The sequence below is a fragment of the Myiozetetes cayanensis genome, unplaced genomic scaffold, assembly GCF_022539395.1.
Source record: "Myiozetetes cayanensis isolate MyiCay16 unplaced genomic scaffold, myiCay2020 scf2-11, whole genome shotgun sequence".
In the NCBI taxonomy this organism is placed as follows: Eukaryota; Metazoa; Chordata; class Aves; order Passeriformes; family Tyrannidae; genus Myiozetetes; species Myiozetetes cayanensis.
In genome coordinates, this window is record NW_026087411.1 from 18616442 (window position 1) to 18637768 (window position 21327).

Genomic DNA, 21327 nt, shown 5'->3' on the forward strand with positions numbered 1-21327 from the left:
GCGCAGGCGCGCGGGGCGAGGGCACCCGGCGGCGCGAGACGCTGTTTCCCTCGTCCCGCCCTTTTCCCAGCTCCATGAGGTTCCTGCGCGCGCTGCGCCGGGCGGCCCTCGCCGCCTCCCGCCCCTCGTCCTCCTCTTCCTCCTCATCCTCCTCATCATCCTCCTCCTCTCCTCCCGCCGTAGGGAGGCCTCGTCGGAGGGCATGGGAAGCCTCGCTGTCGCCGCTGGAGCGGGTGAGGCGGCTGCTGCCGCCCGAGGAGGCGGCGGCGGTGGCGGCGGTGGCGGTGTCGCCTCAGGGTCCCTCCGAGAAGGAGGAGGAGGAGGAGGGGAAAGAGGTGATGGGGGAGATGGGAGCCACCACCGCGGGTGCGCTGCCCGCGCCGTTCCGCGCCGGGGAGCTGGCGCTGGCGGAGCTGCGGAGGAAGTACCACAGGACGCTGAAGGTGATGTGCCTGCTGGCGAGCGGGGCGGCGCTGACCAGCCCCGCCGGCGTCCTGCCCCACGGCGACATCATCGGGAAGACGCCCGGGCAGATGCTGCGGACGTCGGCCGGGGCGAGGGTGCTGCTGAGGAGGCCCTCGCTGGAGGAGTACGTGCTGCTCATGCCGCGGGGGCCCACCATCGCCTACCCCAAGGTGGGTTTGGGGGGGACAAGTTCCTGGCGGGAGGGTGGGAGGATCTCGCCTTTCGTTTTTTTTTTTTTTTTTTTCGAGGCTGGTGACCCGCGCCGTGGTTCTCTCGCCCCCGCAGGATGTGAGCGCGATGTTGATGATGATGGATGTCCACCCGGGAGACACCGTGCTGGAAACCGGCAGCGGGTCTGGCGCTATGAGCTTGTTCCTGTCACGAGCGGGTGAGGTCCTGGTTTTAGAAAACACAGAGTTTATTTATTTCCTTATCCACCTTGCCTTCCTTTTGACCAGATACTCGTGGTTCTCATAGTACTATTCTACCTGAAAGGAAGTTGTCGTGAGGTGGGTATCAGTCTCTTCTCCCAGGCGACCAGCAGTAGGACAAAAGGGCACAGTCTTAAGCTGTGCCAGGGGAGGTCTAGGTTAGACAGTAGGAAGAAGTTCTTTACAGAGAGAGTGATCGTGCATTAGAGTGGGTGGCCCAGAGAGGTGGTAGAATCACTGTCCCTGGAGGTGTTTAAGAAGAGACTGGATGTGGCACTGAGTGCCATGGTCTATTAGACAGTGGGGTGTTAGGTCAAAGATTGGGCTCAGTGATCTCAGAGGTCTTTTCCAACCTGATTGATTCTGTGATTTCGTTCTTAAAAGCTTTGCTGCACTTCACGTGTTCACACGTAGTTTGTTGAAGGAAAGTTACACCAGAGCCGGGGCAGGGACTACAAACCATTTTGACTACTTAGAGGGCTGTAGTGCAGACAGTTATAGAAGGCCCTGCAGAAAACTGAGTTTCAGCTGTAATGATTTTTGGCGTTGGCTTAATCATACTAATTTTTCCCATATCTTATTTTTCTAAGTTTCTTTTTCTTCATCTTAATGGACCACGTGAGTAATCCAGTTGCTGGTTACCAGTGGAAATTCTTCTGTGGGTGAACACTTGTTTTTTCACATTACAGCCAGCCTGGTTCTGTGTAGGTCTCAGTGCTCTGAAAGGCAGAGAGCCCTTGCACTCAGCCATGTGAGCGAGGGTGAAACCTCAGCCTTAAATTTCAGCTCATTGTAGGTACCCTGTCAGTGGACCACATTTCAGGATAATCTGGTTTATGGGCTCCTGATAAAACAAAATCTTTAAAGAAAGGAAACAAAACCCCCACTGTTGTTTGCAATATTAAAAGATGTGGGAGGGTAAAGACAAGAACTTCATTAGGGATCATCTTGAACTGACAGAGCAGAAAAGCACAAGCTGCATATTGTGAAGGCTTATGCTCAGTGTTGGAGGGCACTCAGAGTAACTGAATACCTGAGCTGTGAAACTAGCATGTCTTTTTTTACCATATCCCAGTGTTCATTAGGAGGCTGCATTATAGACTGCTGTCTCTCTGAAGTGTTTATGGGTTATTCTGCCTTTGTGGGCTTACTGTGTATCCTTCAGCACTTCAAAATACAGTGATACCCAACAAGAAAAACAGCTGCTACAAAGGTAAATGCTGAAATTTAAATCTAGTGGTCCATGGAAGTATTCAATTTCCAAAATGCTCATTGATCTAACAGATTTTAATAATGTCTTTGTGTTACTCATTTTCTTTTCCATTCTTTCTTTAATCATTCCTAGAAACTACTGACATGCAGTAGTAGACAAAGTTAAGGCTGTGGTATTTGCCATGACTTTAAAATAATGAAGAGTTTTGCCTACTTATTTTAACTAGTTCTTATTTTTCCTATTAAAAAGTCAGTTACAAAATGTAAGAATTATTTTGAACGAGCAGAAGACTGTCCCCCAATGTGAACAATTTTATTCTTCTGATGTTTCTAAACTGATAATCGGAAGTAATAAAGACTTCATGCTGCAATTCTGTAACTGCTTAAGGTGATCCAAGGCAACCTGCTGAAACCCTCTCTTCTTACATCTTGGCTCCAGCCTTTGCCTGGTGAGCTGGATCAAGGAGTGACTGTTGGGAAATACATCACTGCTTTTATTCTGTTATCTGAACGGATTCACAGTGGGATCACACAGGTGAGGGAAGGAGCCTGGCAACTTCAAAGTGGAATGGCTTAGAAAGGCACAGAACGTGACCCCCTGAGCTGCTGGTTGCTGAAAGCTGCCTGTGCCAATTCTGAAGTAGCAAGGGGAGAGAGAAGCCAACAGCGTGATAGCTTAGAGGAACTGGAGTAATACAAGGACAGAATAGCAGTGCACAGACTGCAGTCTGCCTGGACAGCCTGGTAATGCGTCCTTTATGAGGAGCACTGTGTATTGGACTTAACACGATAAATTTCAGGATAGTAAATTTAGACTTAAATAATAAAATAATTTATTGCTATTGCAAACAATAACAGGAAAATTACACAAGCCTATGTAAATCAAAGAGTACACTTGAAAACTTGTCTGTAGGGCGGAGATCAGTGAGCAGGTCTGGCGGTTTTCTTAGCCTTTCCCCAACCCTGAGGAAAAACAGATGAAGAACAAACTATGCACAGAACGAGGACTGTCAAAAAATTTTAAACTATCAGTTTCAAATCTGAATAACAACAGAAGCAGTCGCTGTCTGTCAGCTTTACAGCGTCTGTGAGCTGTGACCACTGTTGCAGCGTTCTCAGCTGGTGCCTCTGGTAGCTCTGGCAAGGGAATCACAGATGCTCAAGTTGTCTTTTGCTGCAGGAGTGACTTCAGGAGGAAATCTTGGGAACAGTCTGTACTACTATAACTGCTTTATTTCATCTGTGGATTGATGGATTTCTGTCTGTAAAAGAACTAACATGGCACTTTTTCTGCATATGTTTTAAATGTAAAGAAAAAAATAGATGGTAATTGATTGCCTCATATGTGATTATTTCCCAAAGTGAGGTTGAGATGTAAATGTGTACTTATGTTGTAGGCTGTGCTTTTTTTAAAGTGTAGCGTCTTTTGTTTGTTTTCAGTTGGGCCCAAAGGACGTGTTATAAGTTATGAAATCAGAGATGATCATCATAATTTAGCTAAGAAGAATTACAGACACTGGCGAACTGCATGGGAAATAGGACACACGGATGAGTGGCCAGATAATGTGGATTTCATCCTTAAAGACATTTCAACAGCTGCTGCAGATATGAAATCTGTAACACTTGATGCAGTGAGTCCAAAAAGTCCATTTGACATGTATCTTTTCTATATAAATTAAAACCTCACACTTAGAGCAGGATTCCCATATCTAGTTTAACATGAGAAAAAGCAATCACATCTTCATCAGTGAAAGAAACGCTGTGGGTTTTTGTCTGATTTACAAGTATTTTCAAGGTTTCAGTTACGGTTTCCCAAATGAAAGAGTGATAAAGCTGTACTATAGAAGTATTAAAATTAATTACTGCAGTCTTGTAAGCAAAGACCAACTTACTTTCTTATATTTGTCAGAAACTGATATTTTTATAACTGAGATGTATATTTCAAACATTAAATTTCAGAAGAATGCGTAACTTTATTAAAAATGTAAATATATAACCACTTTGCTATCAGCTCTATAGAATGCACAGTGTAACTCAAGCACAAGTTAAAGAATGCTGTTGCTTGCTCTCCTGTCCTGCTTCTTGTATCCAGATTTTCTAAATGGAGACATGCTGGGGAAAACAGCTGTATGTTAACTACTCTTCCCTGTAAAGCAGATGAAGTGCTTACAACTACTTACTTACTAGATGCTTTAAACAACTGACAATTTTTTAAAATGGTTTAACCAATACATATATAGCATAAAAATACCATTTTAAAAAACTTTACCAATCAACAGGAAATATCAGATACAGGATATACCATTGTCTTATGGTTCGAATAGCTTTCTAGTAGAAGATGGATAAATTGCCAAAGACAAGTTTTAAATCTTGAAACAACCAGCAAGTTAGATGTTGAGACCATAGCATGCTCTTTTCCTTATAAAGATGCATTTGAACTGTCTTTTCTTTTTTAACACTTGAGAAATAGATATTCATATGTATTAGTAAATGTAGTCCTCTGAAAGTTTTTTATTAATGTCAGCATTGTGGAATTTAATTAGCAGAAGGTTTAACTTCCTACAGGCCTGCTTTGTTGGTGAAATGCTACTTGTTTTGATAGAAATTCACTGAGAAGTAGCAAGGACTTGGTTTTGTAGCAGTGTGGACCTCAGCTTTTGAGAGGCATGGTTACATACTGCTGTTATATGCATCTGTTTTCCATAAACATTTTTTTTCCAAGTGTTAGTGTATTACATTGGTAGTAATACACGTTTTCCCAGTAAACATTAATGTATCTTTCTCTTACAGGTAGTTCTGGATATGCTTAACCCTCAGACTGCTCTGCCTGTTGTACACCCAAGCCTGAAACAGGGTGGTGTGTGTGCTGTGTATTTAGCAAAGTAAGTATTTAGTTCTGGCGCTTACACTTGGTATTGTTAGAAAACTAAACTTCTCTTAAAATACACATCCATCATTAATGAAATGTTAAACAAAGTTTGGTTTTTTCCTCACATGCAACTTCTTCAGGTAGTTGATCTCAGTATAAATTACACTTGCCCAAATCCTTTGGCCTCTACTTTGGGAATGTTCTCATTCTGATCAGTGGAAGTCTGCACTTTATGACATCCTCAGAGTAACTGCACTGTTCTCAAATTCAGTAGTCAGGTTGCTACTCCTTTACCCTAAAGTTGAAGGACTCATGTAACCTCAGAGGTAAAGAATGTGACAAAGTCATTAGAATTGAGATTGTGTGATTTGAGTTTTCAAAATACTACTCTATCTTTTGCATTTCTTCAAAAGCATCACGCAGGTTATTGACCTTTTAGACAGAATACGGACCTGCAAGCTTCCTTTTTTGTGTGAAAGGATTGTTGAGGTAACTCACAGAAATTGGTTAGTAGTCCCTGCTAAAATCAAGAATTGCAAATCAAGCCAAATGGTGGAAACTCAAGAAAATACTGAAGAACCACCTCAAAAGGAATATGAAGAAATCCACATTGAGGATCAAGCAATTCTTAAAGAAAGCGAATACAATGGTAAGAACATTACTGCTGATGAGAGACTCTCTTACTGCACTTTGATAATCCAGTGTAGGAAGAGGCAGTATTTTTTCTTAGATCAGCTGAGAATAGACAAGGTTTTGGACAATCTAGACCTTGTCAAGTTTGCAAAAGACTATGATACTAATTATTTAATTTTAAATATCTTATTAATAATCAAGACTAAATAGAAAATAAAATGCGATAAAGAATGACTGCACTTCTACTACGGTTTTCAAATATTTGTTTTTCAGTAAAATTCAGTTCTTTGTAGTTGTCCCAAGGCTGCTTTAGAGGACCCTGAAGGACTTAAGGATTCCATAGAAGAAATAGTGCCAGTGTGCTCTGCTGTAAAAATCACACTGTCCAAAAATGATGCCTCACCTACGCACATACATATATATATATACATACAACCTATAGATATATAAAGAGTGTAGATTTGCAAAATCCATACCAGAGCAAAGAGTCATAGGTTACAACAAAACACCATAACAGAAGCCAAAAGAAAAAAAAATTTATCAGGGAAAAATAATCCGTGCACATTGGTAACTCTAGTCTGCATGTATGTCTTAAACCTGTGGGAAAGAAGTAAAAAACTAAATGTACTTCTGACAGAGTCACTTTCTGATGATGCTGAAACATATCGCTCGGTGCCTTACATCGCTAGACCCTCTTACTGGCAGGAAGCTCATTCAGGTGAGACACTTGGAAAATGTTTTTTGTCTTAAATGTTTAGTGCTATTGTTTTCCAAAAAATACCACTTTTTTTTTTTTTGTACTAGCATGTTACTATACCATGAAATCATAAAACTTATAATAAAATAATTATTGCATACTGAAATACTGAAGTAGTAACTTGTTTTGTTTTTTGATTAGCATTCCTTACCAAGCTGAGAAAGTTTCGTCCACTGCTTTCTTGATGCTGCTGCTGTGTTAGCTTCTAATTCGAATATTGTATCAGAATAAAATAAAACATTACAAAGTAGCTGCTACATTTTGCAAGTTGTGTAACTCTGAAGTAATGACTGCTTTGATTTCTACTGCATGTGAACTTTGAAACCACACCTACTATTTAAAGGGAAAAGTTTTAATGGGATCATCAGGTCCGGTGATGCAGCACAGATTGTTTTGCAAATCACAGTATCTGCTTCTGTCTCATCGGGTGTATTTTATTCTTCATTGCTTATAAACCAATCCATGGATTTATCTTGGTTCAAGGTGCTACATGGTTGCCTTTTGCTGGACAGTCTCTGACAGTCTACCAAAAATAAGGAGGAAAAAAAATTTAGTAAGAAAATAAGGGATCAAAGTCTGTTCTTTTAAATGAATGCTTGGTTGGCTACCAATGGGTGACTGTCAGTTTCTTTAAGAACAAGGTTCTTAAAGAATAACTTGGAGAGCTACTGAAATTCACTGAATGTGCTCGCTTGATAAAGCTGTGCTCATTTCAAGAGAAAGACAGTTGTTGACATGTACAGCTTTGGTTCACTTCTACCACTCATGCTGAAAGTTGCCTGGTTAATTGTGAACTTTGTTTTATATAAAACATTCTCAAACAATCAAAGTAAACAATTTTTTCTGATATGAAAAGCAATATCTCTCAAGTAAACATAGACTTAATTTTAAGTCTTTTAGGGTCTCACATGAGCAGCTGGTGCTGTTTAATACATTAAATTATTAAGTGATGTGTTATAGACACCTAACTTGTTCTGTATCTCAGGAAGAATTCAAATGCCAAATTTTTCAAAGTTGGGGAATCCCTTGAGAATCACAAAGTTGCACTAAAGATGTCAAAAGCAGTACCACAATCTTACTATAATAGCGAAAAGTGGATATTAATGAAAACATATCCAAATAAAAAATACAGAGCTATAAATTTCAAATGTGTTCCACTTTTAATAATTATTTAATAATGAGTGTGCCCCATAGCTTCTGTATGTAATGGAGGCTTCTGCTGCAACGGCCAAGGATGCCATTTTGAGTAGATTAATGTGCAGGGAGTCAACCAGATAAACAATTTTCACAAACTTTTGTACTGTTTTTTACTTGTACCCCAGTCTGAAAATGAAGTATAAACTGTCAACAATTAAGATGCAAGGAAAATGTGAATTGTGATTTAACCTATGTCCAAACTGATGACCACAACTGAGCAGCCTGCCCTTTCTAAGAACAGTGGTCTCAGCAAGAGCACTTCACCTCACGTAACACCTGCTCTTTTAACTTCCATGGCACACCTCAGTATTTTTATTGTTTCTTTCACCCACTCCTAAGTGCTAAAAATAGAATTCTCAATTTCATTTATAATGCTAGAATAGTAATAAATGCCTAAATAGACTAGAGTGCAACCCAAAATCTACTGTAGTAGATGAAGGTAATTTGAAGAGACTGAATGTAAAGCAGATGGTACTTCCAGGAAGTCAAGATACAAGATGTGAAAAAGAAAATGGATCTGTGGCAGTAAAAGCAAAGTTGTGCCAAGGTAATAGGGAAGAACACAGAAGTCCCTGCACTACTCTGAAAGACAAATACAACCTCAGTTGCCTAAACTAAATAAAAATTATTTGCAATATTAAACCATACCTTGGGCATAAGCAAGAGAGTCAACAAGCATTTTTTCAGTTGGAACGGTGTCCTTTGAATTCTGGGATGAATGTAATTCCATCATCTCCAAAGTGTCAGTAGATGAGGAGGAAGATGATAACCCCAGTCGCACAAATCTTCCCTTCTTGCCACACAGCAGGCAGTCTGTAGGGGTAGCGCTGGGTCCTCGGGGCAGCTGTACCTCATCATTGTAACTCCTCAGGGCTCCACTGTGGTGCACAGAACGTTCCCGCTGCCATATGTAATGTGTTGGAGCAATAGCCATCACCTATCGGGACAGCCACTGGGTCAGAAAATGTAAAAGTAATGGGAAAACACGCTGAAAAAAAGGGATCCAATTAGTGTATGGCAGGGGATTAGTACAACATAGTTGAAGTGGGTATCATGTATTACCTATCTGCTTCTGTCCCACTAGAAAGTTTGCTGCCTTAGGCAGGAGTAAGTTATCCAAATTCCAATCAGATGTGGAAACTTAACAGTTCACAGCCTTGTATGTTCAAGTGAAGCATCACAAACACCAGCTCATGCTTTGCATGTTGGACAGAAGATGGTGTCCTTGACTAACTACTAAACATCAACTAGATGGATCTTCCTGTTCACAACATCGCTGAACTAATGATGTGGGAAGCTGGGAGAGGATGCCAGGAAAAGCATTCTGCACTGACCTTATTCCCTGTACTTTTCCCATAAGCATCTAATCCCATCCCCAGAGAGGGGACTCGAGCACATGAGATTTTCTTCTGTATACTTAGAACATGACAAGGGCTTTTCCAGATATGTATTCCACCTCAAAAGAGAGAAATATATTTTTTCCTTCCTATTATATTTGAAAATTGTAGGTTGTAACACTGCATTAATAGTAGAGAATGTTAAAAGTGTGTCCTTCCAAGTTTTTTATAAATGCACTGAAAAACTCTTACCTTGAAAAGTCAGTTGAAATGGCATCATTAGTTTTGAAGGCATTAAAATTTCACCTGAGCTGCCAGGATTTTTACTTGAAGGTTTTACTTGTGTACAAACTTACAAATTTAAAGCAAACACTCACGGAAAATTATTTCTAAAGTGGATGAAGTGAAACAAATGAAGGTAGATTTTAAATAAAAACATTTGTATAAAGCAGATTCTAGCCAATACAATACACAGTAGTGCAATATAAAATATTCTAGTTTACTTTAAAAATGTAGTTTCAAGCTATATTTTAAATGCAGAAGGAAAAAAAAAATCATGGAGGATAAATGGACTATTACATTTTAGCTGCATCTGTTCTTTCCCGTGGATTGTCTATGCACTTTAGGGAAGCAGTTGTGCAGAGCGAGATCATTGGCTAGTGTTAACTGGTGTAATTTCAGCATCTACAGTATTAAATCCCCTTCCCTACCTCTTCACAGCAGCGTCTGCTTACAATAGCCCTGTAGTCAATTCTACTCCATAGCTGATCTCTTAACCTTAAGAAATCAGGGAAGAGCTTTCTCCAGGCTTTTCCCAAAGCCCATGGGAAAATGTCATACTTTGTTTCTTCATGGTCTTCTTCAACTGTGTTTGCCAGATACCTTCAAACATATATATGTTTGTGTTTGTAAATATTACTCAATCTTAAAGCAGTATATCAGCATGATTTCTAATATTACAAGACATATTGAAGTGTTTCTTTTTTCTAGTATTGTGAGGAAAAAACACTAACAAAATACAGCCTTGTCTCTGGAATAAAATATTTTCTTAATCAGCTCCATGTGCATCTTTTGGGTAAACAAAAACAAGCTCTTATAAAAATTGCTTTACCCTAGATTAGTAGATATGCAAGAACTAACACATCCTGACATCTTTCTCTAAACTGACAAGAAACACTTGTACTAAAATGAACAGTTTCTGACTGAAATTTATTTCTCTAAATAAAGCTTAAAACTATTATATCTTAAACTTTACATTTTCTACTCTATGGATTTTAGCTATTCTTGGACAATTATTTTGCTCTTATGAAATTAGCAGCAAACAAATAAATACAGGTCTACCTTCAGATATATTTAAAAAAAAAAATCCTTAAATGACTTTTCTAATGTCTGTATTTCTCCCTTCCTTCACTATCTGCTACTTTTGGTTCTGGATTGTCTTCTCAGACAAGAAAATATTTACTTCCTCTGGATCCACCTGATACTAAACTCCTGTAAATCACACCTAAAAAAATTACAACTTTTAGTCTCCTCCCTGATTTTCTCACTTGCTCCTGACCCCAATATTCCCTCTAGTTCCAATCTCACCAGACCCTTTGTCCCTTTCTAAGCCTTTCACTGTTCTGGCCTGGCTTTTCTCCCTTCAGTGGAGTCAGAGGGCTCCCTCCTCCATGCTCTGTGGATGTTACCCAGAAGGAACAGCCATCTTTGTCCCCTCACTAGTGTGCAAATAGAGCATCTGAGAAGCGCTGTTATGGAAAAAGATGATCTGAACACCATAAATGCAGAATCCTGTGTATATATATATATGTGTGTGTGTGTATATATATAAATATATATATATATAAATATATATACCTACACACCTGTAGGTATAGCCAAATATGGAGGCGTTATGTAGCCTTGGGGAAGACAGAGTACAGATTGCTCCTCTGTTTCAAAGTATAGGCATTTTGCATTTTGTAACTGTTCAAAAGAATTCTCAGAAATTCTCTAGCAACATTTTTACAGTTGACTTATATCATGGCAACAGAAACTTTAATAAAAGGTTACTCCTGAGGTGCATATCACGGTGAAATGTTCTGGCACAAATGACTTAAGGCTGGCAAAGATATGGAATACATCTTATAACAGGAACTGTGAGCCATGTATATGTTGCCATGTATTGTCTTGCATCTATTTCTTGTAACGCTTTAAAAAGTTCACAGATTCACTTTTGGGGGTTTTAAATATTTTTAACTATGTATGACTACACCAATGCAAAATCCCCTCTCTGCTGCTCAAGCTTGTTCCATCAGAGGAAGAATGTTGAATTTGCACTATTTATGTATAGTATGTAGATTATCACAGAACCATAGAATGGTTTGGGTTGGAAGGGACCTTCAAGACCATCTAGTTCTCCCTGCCACACCTGCTTATGTTTCTATACTTCATATAGGACCCAAACAACCGCACATCAAAGAAGTCTCATCACATATCATAATGATTAGTGTCATAAAGAAATAAAATAATGCAAAGTTTATCCTAATAAAACCAGATAATTTAAAAGTACTTACAGAGCAACAAAGAAGTTGATTCTGGTATGCTCACTCGTTGTGAAGTTAGCCCTCTTGAAATAAACGAAAGTCATTGCCAAGAGATACTGTTTTAAAATGTAAAATGAAGTAGCAATGTGTTCAGTACCTTATTTCCTAAATTGATTAGCACATTTATCTTGCACCAAGATACTTCATCATTTTTATCAATGAGGAAAGCATAAATTGAGCTTTGTGAAACTTCCATATGAATCCATTAGGAAAAACTTATGTTCTGTATTTGCATTAAAGTATCAAGTGATTAAGGGCACATTTCTTTCTCAACGTATTTTCTATTAACTAAGAAGGAAATACACTTACCTTGTCTGCAATTTTACAGCAACAGTCCATCCAAAGGAAGTCTTGGATTAAATCGTCATCTGCAACAAGCAAAAGTTGTAGCATTTCAAACACCAAAATTGTTTATGTTAGAAAGTATTTGTAAATAAATAACAGGTGGTCGTTTCATTAAACCAAATGAAAGGAAAGAAACTAGACCCACCAGTGGAGAACAGAAAATGAGAGGACTAGGAGATCAGGTGTGATAAAACTTAAGGGACAAAAGAAGACAAACCACCATAAAGGCAAGGTGGAAAATCTAGTGGCTAAATTTCATCCATTCTCAGTAACAGCAAGCGAAATCACCAGTACTTTTTCTCTTTGGGTCACTTCTTCCTGCATTCAGTGGTTCCAGGTAGTATCACACTGTTATTTTGGATGAACTACAGACTGTTGAGATCTCTGCACCTTGATTACCTGGCAGCCTTTACAGGGCAATACTTGCTTATTTGTGGTCAGAGCACCCCTGTTGGTGAATATATACCATAATTATCGCAACCTCTCTGAGTCACTTCTGCATTTAAGGGTCGAATAAAAACCAGGTGTAATCCTCCACTATTACTGAATGTCTTCACTAAATACAAAACTTTATATGAAAGAGACACAAATAAAGAAGAAATGCTCAGACTCCTTGGGTTGTCTTCCCATTCCACTTCTCTCCCCAAACGTTTATTCCCCCAGTAAATAAGATATTTATGTAACTAGGAGACCAGCCTTTTTTTAAGCCTTTTGTAAAATAAAAAAGATACTTTTTATCAGTTTGGTAGCCCTTCTTGTATTTTTAACTTAAGCATTAAATATTTATACACAAAAATATAGCAACAAAATATGTTTAGATAAAGAATTGCCATTAGTTTTCATATAAAACACGCTCTCAAAATTACTGAGCTTAAAAAACATTCTGTTCAGTCAATACATTTGTATCTGTCATTATTAACCTACCAAACAATTTAAAGAAAGCTGTCATTTCCTGACGCTGAATAATTAGACATGGTCCCTTTGGACATTTATATTTCTGACTAGGAACCCCTTTTTCACAATTTTCTTTAAAAGCAGGTCGCTTTAGTCTATTAAGTTTTTTTTGCTGATGAGATCTGGATGCACTCGATTTTACACGGACAGTGACAGTGAGAGGTGTCTGACACACCAGATTGTGTTTCATTTCGGTAAGTAAAGGTTCCTGTTAAAAAAGAAGAAGAAATTAACTACAAAAACAGTCAGTTTGAGCATTAGTACTCTACATTTCTTTAGTTCACATGAAGCGTTTCAGTACAGCTTATATGTCAGGTGATGGAAAATCAATTTTATCAGTACTAATTATCTAAGCCTTGTGCCCTAAGCCAACTGTGTTGAGTCCTTCGATTTAGTTCTAATTTGATAAAGCCTTTTTTTTCCCCAATAGGAGCCTTAAGTCCTTTTCCAACCAAAATTTTGAAAAATAGGAAAAGAGCCTTTCCATTAAAAGTTGTTTGTCAGATCTTCATAGCTCCACACACTTACTTAGATGTACAAAAAAATCTGTGTTCCTCTGCTCCAATTTGTGACTGTGTGTTTTTAAAAGAATATTAATAGAATTAACATAGCAGAACCATGATGAAGCCATGTGACATTAAAATCAAGTCTTGTGCTCCTAATTTTGTTAACATTTGGTTACAGCCATTGAGAATTAAACTTTTCCCTCAAGTCGGACATACCCTAAAGGCACAACCAAGGAAACATACCTGAGGTGCCTGTAACTGCAAAATTCAAGAGGTTACCAAATGCAGACCGAGGAAAGGTATCTTTAGGCGGTATTAAATGTATTTATTCCTTCAGTTAGTCTCTCCGCATGGGGCTGTTTGAGGCCGGCTCACAGCGGCCTACCTGACTCCCCAGCGCTTAGCTGGCTGCCACATAAACACGAGAAGCCCTCAGCTGTGGGTGTAACTTTCTTTCCCCGCAGAAAAGCCCGAGGCAGCCCCTTCCTTTCCTTTCCCTCTCCTCTCCCGCTCCGTTCCCGCCTCCCTCGGCCGCCTCTCCCTCACGCCGCAGCCGCCGCCGCGCGCCCGGAGTGGCGTCTCTCACAGCCAATCGGCGCGCGCCAGGCGGCCGCCTCAGCCAATCGGACGGCGTGGCGCTCTCACCTCCCGCCCCTTTGCTTGCCGCCCGCGCCGCGCCAGCCAATGGGAGCGGGGGAGGCGGCGCCGCCTCAGGGGTGCTCGGACCGCGGGCCGGGCCCGAGCCTGGCTTTGGTCTCTCAGCTGTATGAACAGCTTTGTAAATTCTTCCTTCCTCCCTTCCTTCCAGTGCTTGGACGGAGCCTGCGAGAAAGACGGAGAGGGACTTTTTACAGGGGCGTGTAGTGACAGGACAAGAGGGAAGAGATTCAAACCGAATTAGGTGTAGATTAGATGTCGGGGGGAAATTCTTTGCTGCGAGGGTGGTGAGGCGCTGGAGGGGTTGTCCAGAGAAGCTGGTGATGCCCCATCCCTGGAAGTGTCCAAGGCCAGGTTGGATGGGGCTTTGAGCAAACTGGTCTAGTGGGAGGTGTCCCTGCCCATGGCAGGGGGTTGGAACTAGGGGGTCTTTAAGGTCCCTTCCAACCCAGTTAAAACATCTCCTCAGGATGATAAACATCTCCCCAGGAGACACAGGACATGAGGGAGAAGACATACCTAACTAAATATCATTAAACATACAGGTGCAGGACACCCTGCTTCCACCAAAGCAATTAATCCACGTAGTAGTGTACAATTAGTCTAAGGTAGTCTATTCAAATGTCATAATAAGAATGAAAAATTCCCTTTGCTACCAAGATTCAGTGTGAAATCCTAATGTTGCCTCTTGTTATAAGAGCTAAAGGTTTATCCAGGAAGAAATACATCCATTTTCATTGTTTCCTCCTGTACAGGCCAATTAAAGTGTATCTGGCCTCATCTGTTACGGTAATGAGAAGAGAGGCCTCTCTACTCCTTCCTCATCTATAATTAATAATTTGCTAGATTTTTTAGGTGCTCTGAGTTACCGAGCATATTCAGGGAAAGGACATACCAAGTTTCTGATCAGGTAGGGAGATGAAAGACATAACAACATCTCTGTATGAAACAGGCTGATATCAGGAAACTTGGCAGCAGGGTGGAGATAATATGAAATACATCAGTCGGGCAAAAGTCTGTTTCTTTGATGTAGTCTCTTCATATACACATGTTCACATTGACTTACCCCTCAATAAATTGTTCTTTATTTTTGCATAATGCTTTTCATCTAAGGAATTCAAAGCATTCATCAATTAATTACTGTTAATTTGATACCTGTGAAAAACAGAGGAAGGGCAGGTTACAGAAACTTCCATATAACCATCTAAACTGTTCAGACCAGAAAACAAACTTCTGCCTCTTTTTTTTTTTCCCCTACTGGAAAACACAACTGCAATGATAATTGTGATGTGCATGCTTCCTTATTCTTTATACCTTTATATCAGTAAAAAGTGATTTATGGTGTAGATCTTTATCCACACAGAGCTTTACAGGGTTTGTATGGTTTTTCCTGCAGGTCTCCCCTTTCTAAAATAATTTTTGATCTGGTGGTTCTGCAACAAAAGATTAAACGTTTGTTTTCTTTTCATTCAAAAATCTGTCACGATCAAGTTATTGAACAGGTGTTGTCACTCTCTTCCCCCAGTGTGCTTCCCCCTTCCTGCCAGGACCAAGGGCTCTGCTCTGATTCAGATGAGCTGCATCACCTTGGCTCAGACTCTGAGGAAACTGAAGTTGTGAGAAAGAGCCATGAGAACGTCTGGAACTCTACCTTCCTTTCCTTGCAGGACTCTGCAGCCTGAGGTAGGATTGTTGAGAGGGGGATGACTCAAGGATTCAACCTGGAAACACTATGGAAAAACATCAGTGTGGAAAGGTTGATGCCTGAACATCGTGACAACAAGGAAACAGAACTTTACTTAAGTCCTCTGCATGATATAACAGACTTAGCTGGTTCTTAACTTTGCTTATTGTTAACTACAGTTTTTAGAGGGTTGTTGAACAATTCATCCAACAATATAGGGAAGAATGTAGCTTTTAGACTTCCAAGTCGCTCGCTGGACATCAGGGGGCACTATTTCACCACGAGCAGTTTAAACTGAGACAATGCAGTGTTTGTCCAGCACAGTACACTGGCATTCGTGTTGTACCTCATTCCTAATCCTTCCTGTAGGTAGACATTAAATCAGCTGAGCCACTCTTTATCTTTATATGTAATCACAGTTTCAAATTATATTTTAATAATTTTAATTTTATATTAATAAATTTATATCGGGGTGTATACATATATATATAATAAAACCTTTGTTTAAAATACCAGGGAGTCTTACAAAATCTTATTTCTGAATAAAAAAATGTCCATATATACACTGGAACTTGATTCTATGAGATATATAGTTATATAGATATCCAGTAGCTGGTCCAAAAAGGCAGCTCAGGGCAGTTAGCTTACTTTAAATGAAAAAAGAACTTAAAATTTTTCAGTGATTGAGCTGTTTACAGGTAGATTAAAAAGCATCACTGAAGAAAAAGAGGGTTGGTATTTTAATAAATTATATTTAGGATATGCCTACTTTTTCTCCATATTTTATTGTTTTTGAGATGCCTTTGTGCTCTGATATCCTTTTCCAATTAACTTTTTTTGTTTGGTTTAAGAAAGATAAAGTACCATAGGAAAAACATGTGATATTTCTGTTCAAGCAAAGTCATGAAGAACCACCATTACTTCTTTTAAATGCAGATCATTGTTCACAATAAAATATGTATTTTTCAATTTTAGACTTTTCCCACTTTTTTTGGAGTATGAAATAGAAAAAAAAAAAAAGTCTCTCTTCCCTGTAGAGAGGACTGCTGACCTTCCTGTGGGAGCCTGGCCTCTCAAATATGTTCTAAGTGAAACACAGACAGGCTGAAAACTCCATTCCTAAAGACCATAATGAAACTGAAACATGCATCTAAAAAGCAAACCTTGGACATGTGGTTAAATCTTTCAGAATAAAGGGTGGAGCAAGTCACATGAGTTTCAGTAAATTAAAAAGGAACAGGTAAACCACCTGAACCCACATCTAACACCAGAAACTTATTTTTTTTCTTACGTGGGAAGAGAGAGTAAGGATTTAGATGAGTTGTGTGAAACAAGTTATTATGGCATCATGGTGCCTGGGCTAGGACTAAGAATAACAGACTGAATATGGCTTACCACTGGAGATAGTGAGCAAGGACACTGGAAAGGTGCCTTACAGCTAAATCCTTGCTTTTGACAAATGTTACAGTATGATTAGAACTAAAAATGATTCAGTGTCACTTAAGTGTGTGTCACTGATGGATGAATGGCAGGAAAATTGTTTCCAGCTTTGTTTACTTGAAAAGAACTTCTAAGCATTCAGCAGCAGCTTTTTCTAATGGACTTAAGTCCCAGGACAGCTGTAGGTATCCTCAGGTACAGAGAAATTCAGGAACTAGGAAAAAAAAAAAAAAAAACCACTTTCAAATAAATAGTGAGTAAGAACTGCACTGACAAGACTAATACAGCAAGTGGTAAAAGAAGGTGAAGGCTGCCAGCAAACACAGTGCATGTTTAAACATGCTGCTCCTGCATACTTCAAAACAGTCAAGTACTCTGCAGCAGCAAATCCACATAAAGTGCCAGGGACATAAGTTTGAACTTGCTGTTCATTCCTACTGTAAATAGACTGATATATCCTGTATGAACTTAACTAATTCAAAACAGACAGGGGAAGCCCTTAAGATTTAAGAACTGGCACTTGTGTGCTGGTTGTAAATGAAATGAAGCAGTCTTATCTGAAGAGTTCAAATTGCTTTGTCAAAATAAATAGATGGGATGGACTACATTACATCTTCACTATTATATCACAAAAGGGCAAGTGATGAATGATGGATCTCAACATGGGTAACTCAAAACTCTCAGTGCATATTTTACATCCAAGGGAAAGGAGATCTGCACAGTTCTTCTATAAGTGGTTTTTGAACCCTCTGATGTTATCCACCATATTGTAGCTTTTTTAAGCCACTGGAGATTGTATTTTGGATTTGTGAGTATTTAATAACCACGGTTCCTTGTTACCCGGCTGTACCCATGCTGTTTCTTCATGCTGAATTGTGCAAAGAGCGCTATAAACAGGACTCCTCTGTACCTCCATGACCCTGGAGCCATTTGTTCCAGCTGCCAAGAGCTCCAGGCTTCCCGAGGCACAGGTGCAGGAGCGAGGAGCAGGTGCGTGTCCACCACGCCCAGGGCCCTGACGGCGTGTTGCGCATGCACAGAGTTTTTATAAAATATTATTTTTATAAAATGGCATTAGCTGAAAGCGTTCCATTCCATCTGGTAAATAACAGAAATGCTTTGTCTCACTGATGTAACATATATGCATAAGTTAATACACTAAACTACAAAATATCGAAGGAACCTATTATCCAGGAAATATATCTTATGTTATTATCTAGGGACATCAAAAGTAGAAAAACATTGGTTCTTTCAAAAAAAGCATCCTAATTCTTTTCCTGAAGGCAAGTTCAGCATTTCTTAAGTAAAAGCTGTTTGAGTGGCTGAAGAATAGGTGGGAACCTTCAAACTCTTACCTAGCTGCCTTATGATTCTATAACTGGACAAAATGTGTTAATGTAACAAATCTTTCTCATTTCATTTTCCAGTTCCAAAGTTTACTGATCACATAATTCAGATCACAAAGTCTTTCAAACATGGTATCTCTTTATTTTCTGGTTTTATACTATTGAAAACAACTGAATCTTTCTCTGTGACCTCTCCTATAATATGGGAAACAAGAGTAGTAATTAAGAAACAATAATAGTAACAATAGTAGTAATTAAGACAGGACAATTTTTTTATTGTCAAGAGCTGTACTTTCATGGTATGGTGTTCAGAAGACTCACACCTTGAAAGGATTAACCAAGAATAGTGCAGCTATAATTTCTGAAGTAAGAGAAAATTGTTTCCCTGTTTATCTCCAATGCCCTCAAACTGCTAAGAAAGGAGCTGCATGAAGTTCAGTAGTGGGAAGGCAGGACTTCAAGGACAGCCCTTTGGAGACTAAAAACAGACAAATTAAAATGTGAGCTGGAAAGAGTCCAGGATTTTTTTTTTTTTAAACTCACATCCAATGGTCTGGGCTCCACACAGTTAAATTAGAGTTGCCACAGTTTGTTAAACATTGAATGCCCCTCCCAAGAAGCAATGGGGTCTATAATTACTCCACAACAGGTCAAAAAGCCTTCTTGTTCCTCTGAGTTCAGTAATCACAAGTTGTAAAAATTCTCTCCCTCAGAAGTTGAAGCAATAAAATGACTAGTACAAGGGTTGTAAATTAAAGTGCAAAGAGAAACAGATGAACTTTGGTAGCAGTTATTGCTAACTGGAAAAAAAAAAAAAAAGGAAACTCGTGAACTGTAAAAGTAGTCACAATACAAAAGCAATTTATTTCAGTGAGGGGAAAAACCCCAATACCAATGGTAAGCCCAGCTCTCTTAACCCCACTCTCTGCTGTCCGTTGTGTTATGCTAAATGGTGTTTGTGGGATGAGATTTTTTCTGCCCAGCTCATGGGTGTATTTATTCACCTTTGCTTGGGGTATGACTACGCACACAAATTAGAGTGAGGCAAGAGTGGGTGGGGATTTACAGCATGTTGGCTGCTCCCTGGAAACTGCCTCTCTGCATGCTGTGACCCTGTTTTCATTGAGGAATACATAGCTTCTGCTCACTGCCGGGCACAGCTGTGTCCAGAGGTTGTTAATGTGGGTTACCTGACAAACTGTAAATCCACACCCACACTGGCCTTGTAGATCTCTGTACATATAAGACAAGTCCAGCACAAGCAAATTCAATGGCTCACACCTTCAGGTTGTGAGAGAAGTACTCAGTGTGCCTTCTGATAACACCACACTGAGAGACGGGACAACTATCTGTCTGCATAACCATCTACTTTGGTTCTGCCTGCAGCACAGAGACGTTGTCATGTGATAAAACATGTTAAAAACCACTTAGGACTCTCTCAAACAATTTTTAACAAGTGTTTTGACGAAGTTCCATCTGTATCTTCTTTCACAGAAAATGGTTAAAAGGGGGAAAAACCCTTAGATGCCAGAATTGAAACAATTTTAGTGTAAATGGAGCTCCTTTTACTAGAACTTGTGATCTCTTGTTTCCCTGTGAGCCCCTTCCAAACCCTACTAAACCATTGAGTGTTCTGAGGGATCGGGCACAATATGAAATCAAAAGGCTTGCCTTGCTGCTATGCAATAGGCCGGGTGAAGAGTTACTAAGTTTTTTACATCTAATGCTGCTCATTTTAAGCAGCTTTGAATACAGACAATAGACGTTTTAAAAAATGCTGTCAGTAACAGAGCCACGGAGATGTATTTTCAGGTACCTAAAGACAAGGATGACAAACCTGTTACTGACCCCACCCTCTGGAGTTAAGACTAAGCCCTGCCAGAGAGGTGAGGATGCCACAACATATCAGACAGGTTGGTTTCTATAATCCTCAAAGACACAAATAGAACATATATTAATGGCATGAGCATTTCTCTCCTGTGACTACACCCCGTCTAGTTTTATGAACCTCTGAACCAACAGCCTTTTACCTCTTAGTAGCTACTCTTACTTTCAGCCAAAGGTCTCCAGCCTGACAGAAACCCAGGCTGTGGGCTTCTGAAGCCGAGGACAGCTTTATGAGGGTTGCCACTGCCTCTGAACTAATTTCCATCTCCAGTGTGCATTAAAATTTTGTCAAAATACACAAACATATTTATAAACTGTATTATTATAAAAAAAAGTCACAATATAGAAATGGCAACCCCCCCTCCAAATGTGTAAACTATTCAGTCTAGCTGAAAGAAATGACTGCTCATTTATTTTCTTACTGGCTCTATACCTGATCAGCTGATATGGCTAAAACATTGAACTTCTCCAAGACTCTCAATGTTCTCATTATTCAAATCAGTGTAACAAGACTTACCTGTTATATGGTGGTTTTCAAACCTGCAGGAAAAATAAAATGTGCAGAAGCACCACTTTTATTTCAGGTCCATAAGCAGTAGCATGTCAATTTGTGACGACACGGAATATTCAGAAACATGTCCTGGACAAGATACTGTATGTAATTTCTGAACACTGTTCTCTTCCTACAGTCCTTTCACATCTTCATTCTGTGTAGATGGTCCAGTCTGCCAAAAAATTTGAATGCAAACATCCTAAAGCTATCCTAATGAAAAGTTCCTGAGCAAGTCTATAATATAGATGAAGTATATAGTAACATCTACTGTCCAAAATAGCTGTTGGCACTTTTGAACATAAATGTTTCTGATTGTTTCTATCATTGTCAGCCCTAAGCAGTTAAAAGCCATAATAAATTTTGAAAATCCATTAATTTTGTTGGAAAAACACTAGTAAGATTATGTTTCGCTATTTGGTATAATACATGACCTATTTTCTAGGGACGAGACTTTGATTATCTTCAGAAG

General features: G+C 39.5%; 2 protein-coding genes across 4 annotated transcripts; one reads left to right on the forward strand and one right to left on the reverse strand.

Annotated features, from left to right (window-relative positions):
* The first annotated feature begins 45 nt into the window (after positions 1-45).
* On the forward strand, positions 46-6624 carry TRMT61B (tRNA methyltransferase 61B). Of its 3 annotated transcripts, XM_050316458.1 has the most exons (7): positions 46-635; positions 751-853; positions 3549-3739; positions 4899-4990; positions 5391-5626; positions 6248-6328; positions 6509-6624. In XM_050316458.1, the coding sequence occupies exons 1-7, from the start codon at positions 75-77 to the stop codon at positions 6550-6552; spliced, it is 1308 nt and encodes a 435-aa protein (XP_050172415.1). In that variant the 5' UTR covers positions 46-74; the 3' UTR covers positions 6553-6624. The 3 variants fall into 3 exon arrangements, 2 of the variants coding, with proteins under 2 accessions (XP_050172415.1, XP_050172414.1); XR_007629088.1 differs by having other exon boundaries at positions 5391-6328; XM_050316457.1 differs by lacking the exon at positions 6509-6624 and having other exon boundaries at positions 5391-6369.
* Positions 2918-12975, reverse strand: SPDYA (speedy/RINGO cell cycle regulator family member A). Its single transcript, XM_050316461.1, has 6 exons — positions 12756-12975; positions 11796-11854; positions 11457-11542; positions 9612-9783; positions 8213-8501; positions 2918-6890 (listed from the first exon to the last, which is right to left on the reverse strand). The coding sequence occupies exons 1-6, from the start codon at positions 12973-12975 to the stop codon at positions 6802-6804; spliced, it is 915 nt and encodes a 304-aa protein (XP_050172418.1). The 3' UTR covers positions 2918-6801.
* Positions 12976-21327: the final 8352 nt, after the last annotated feature.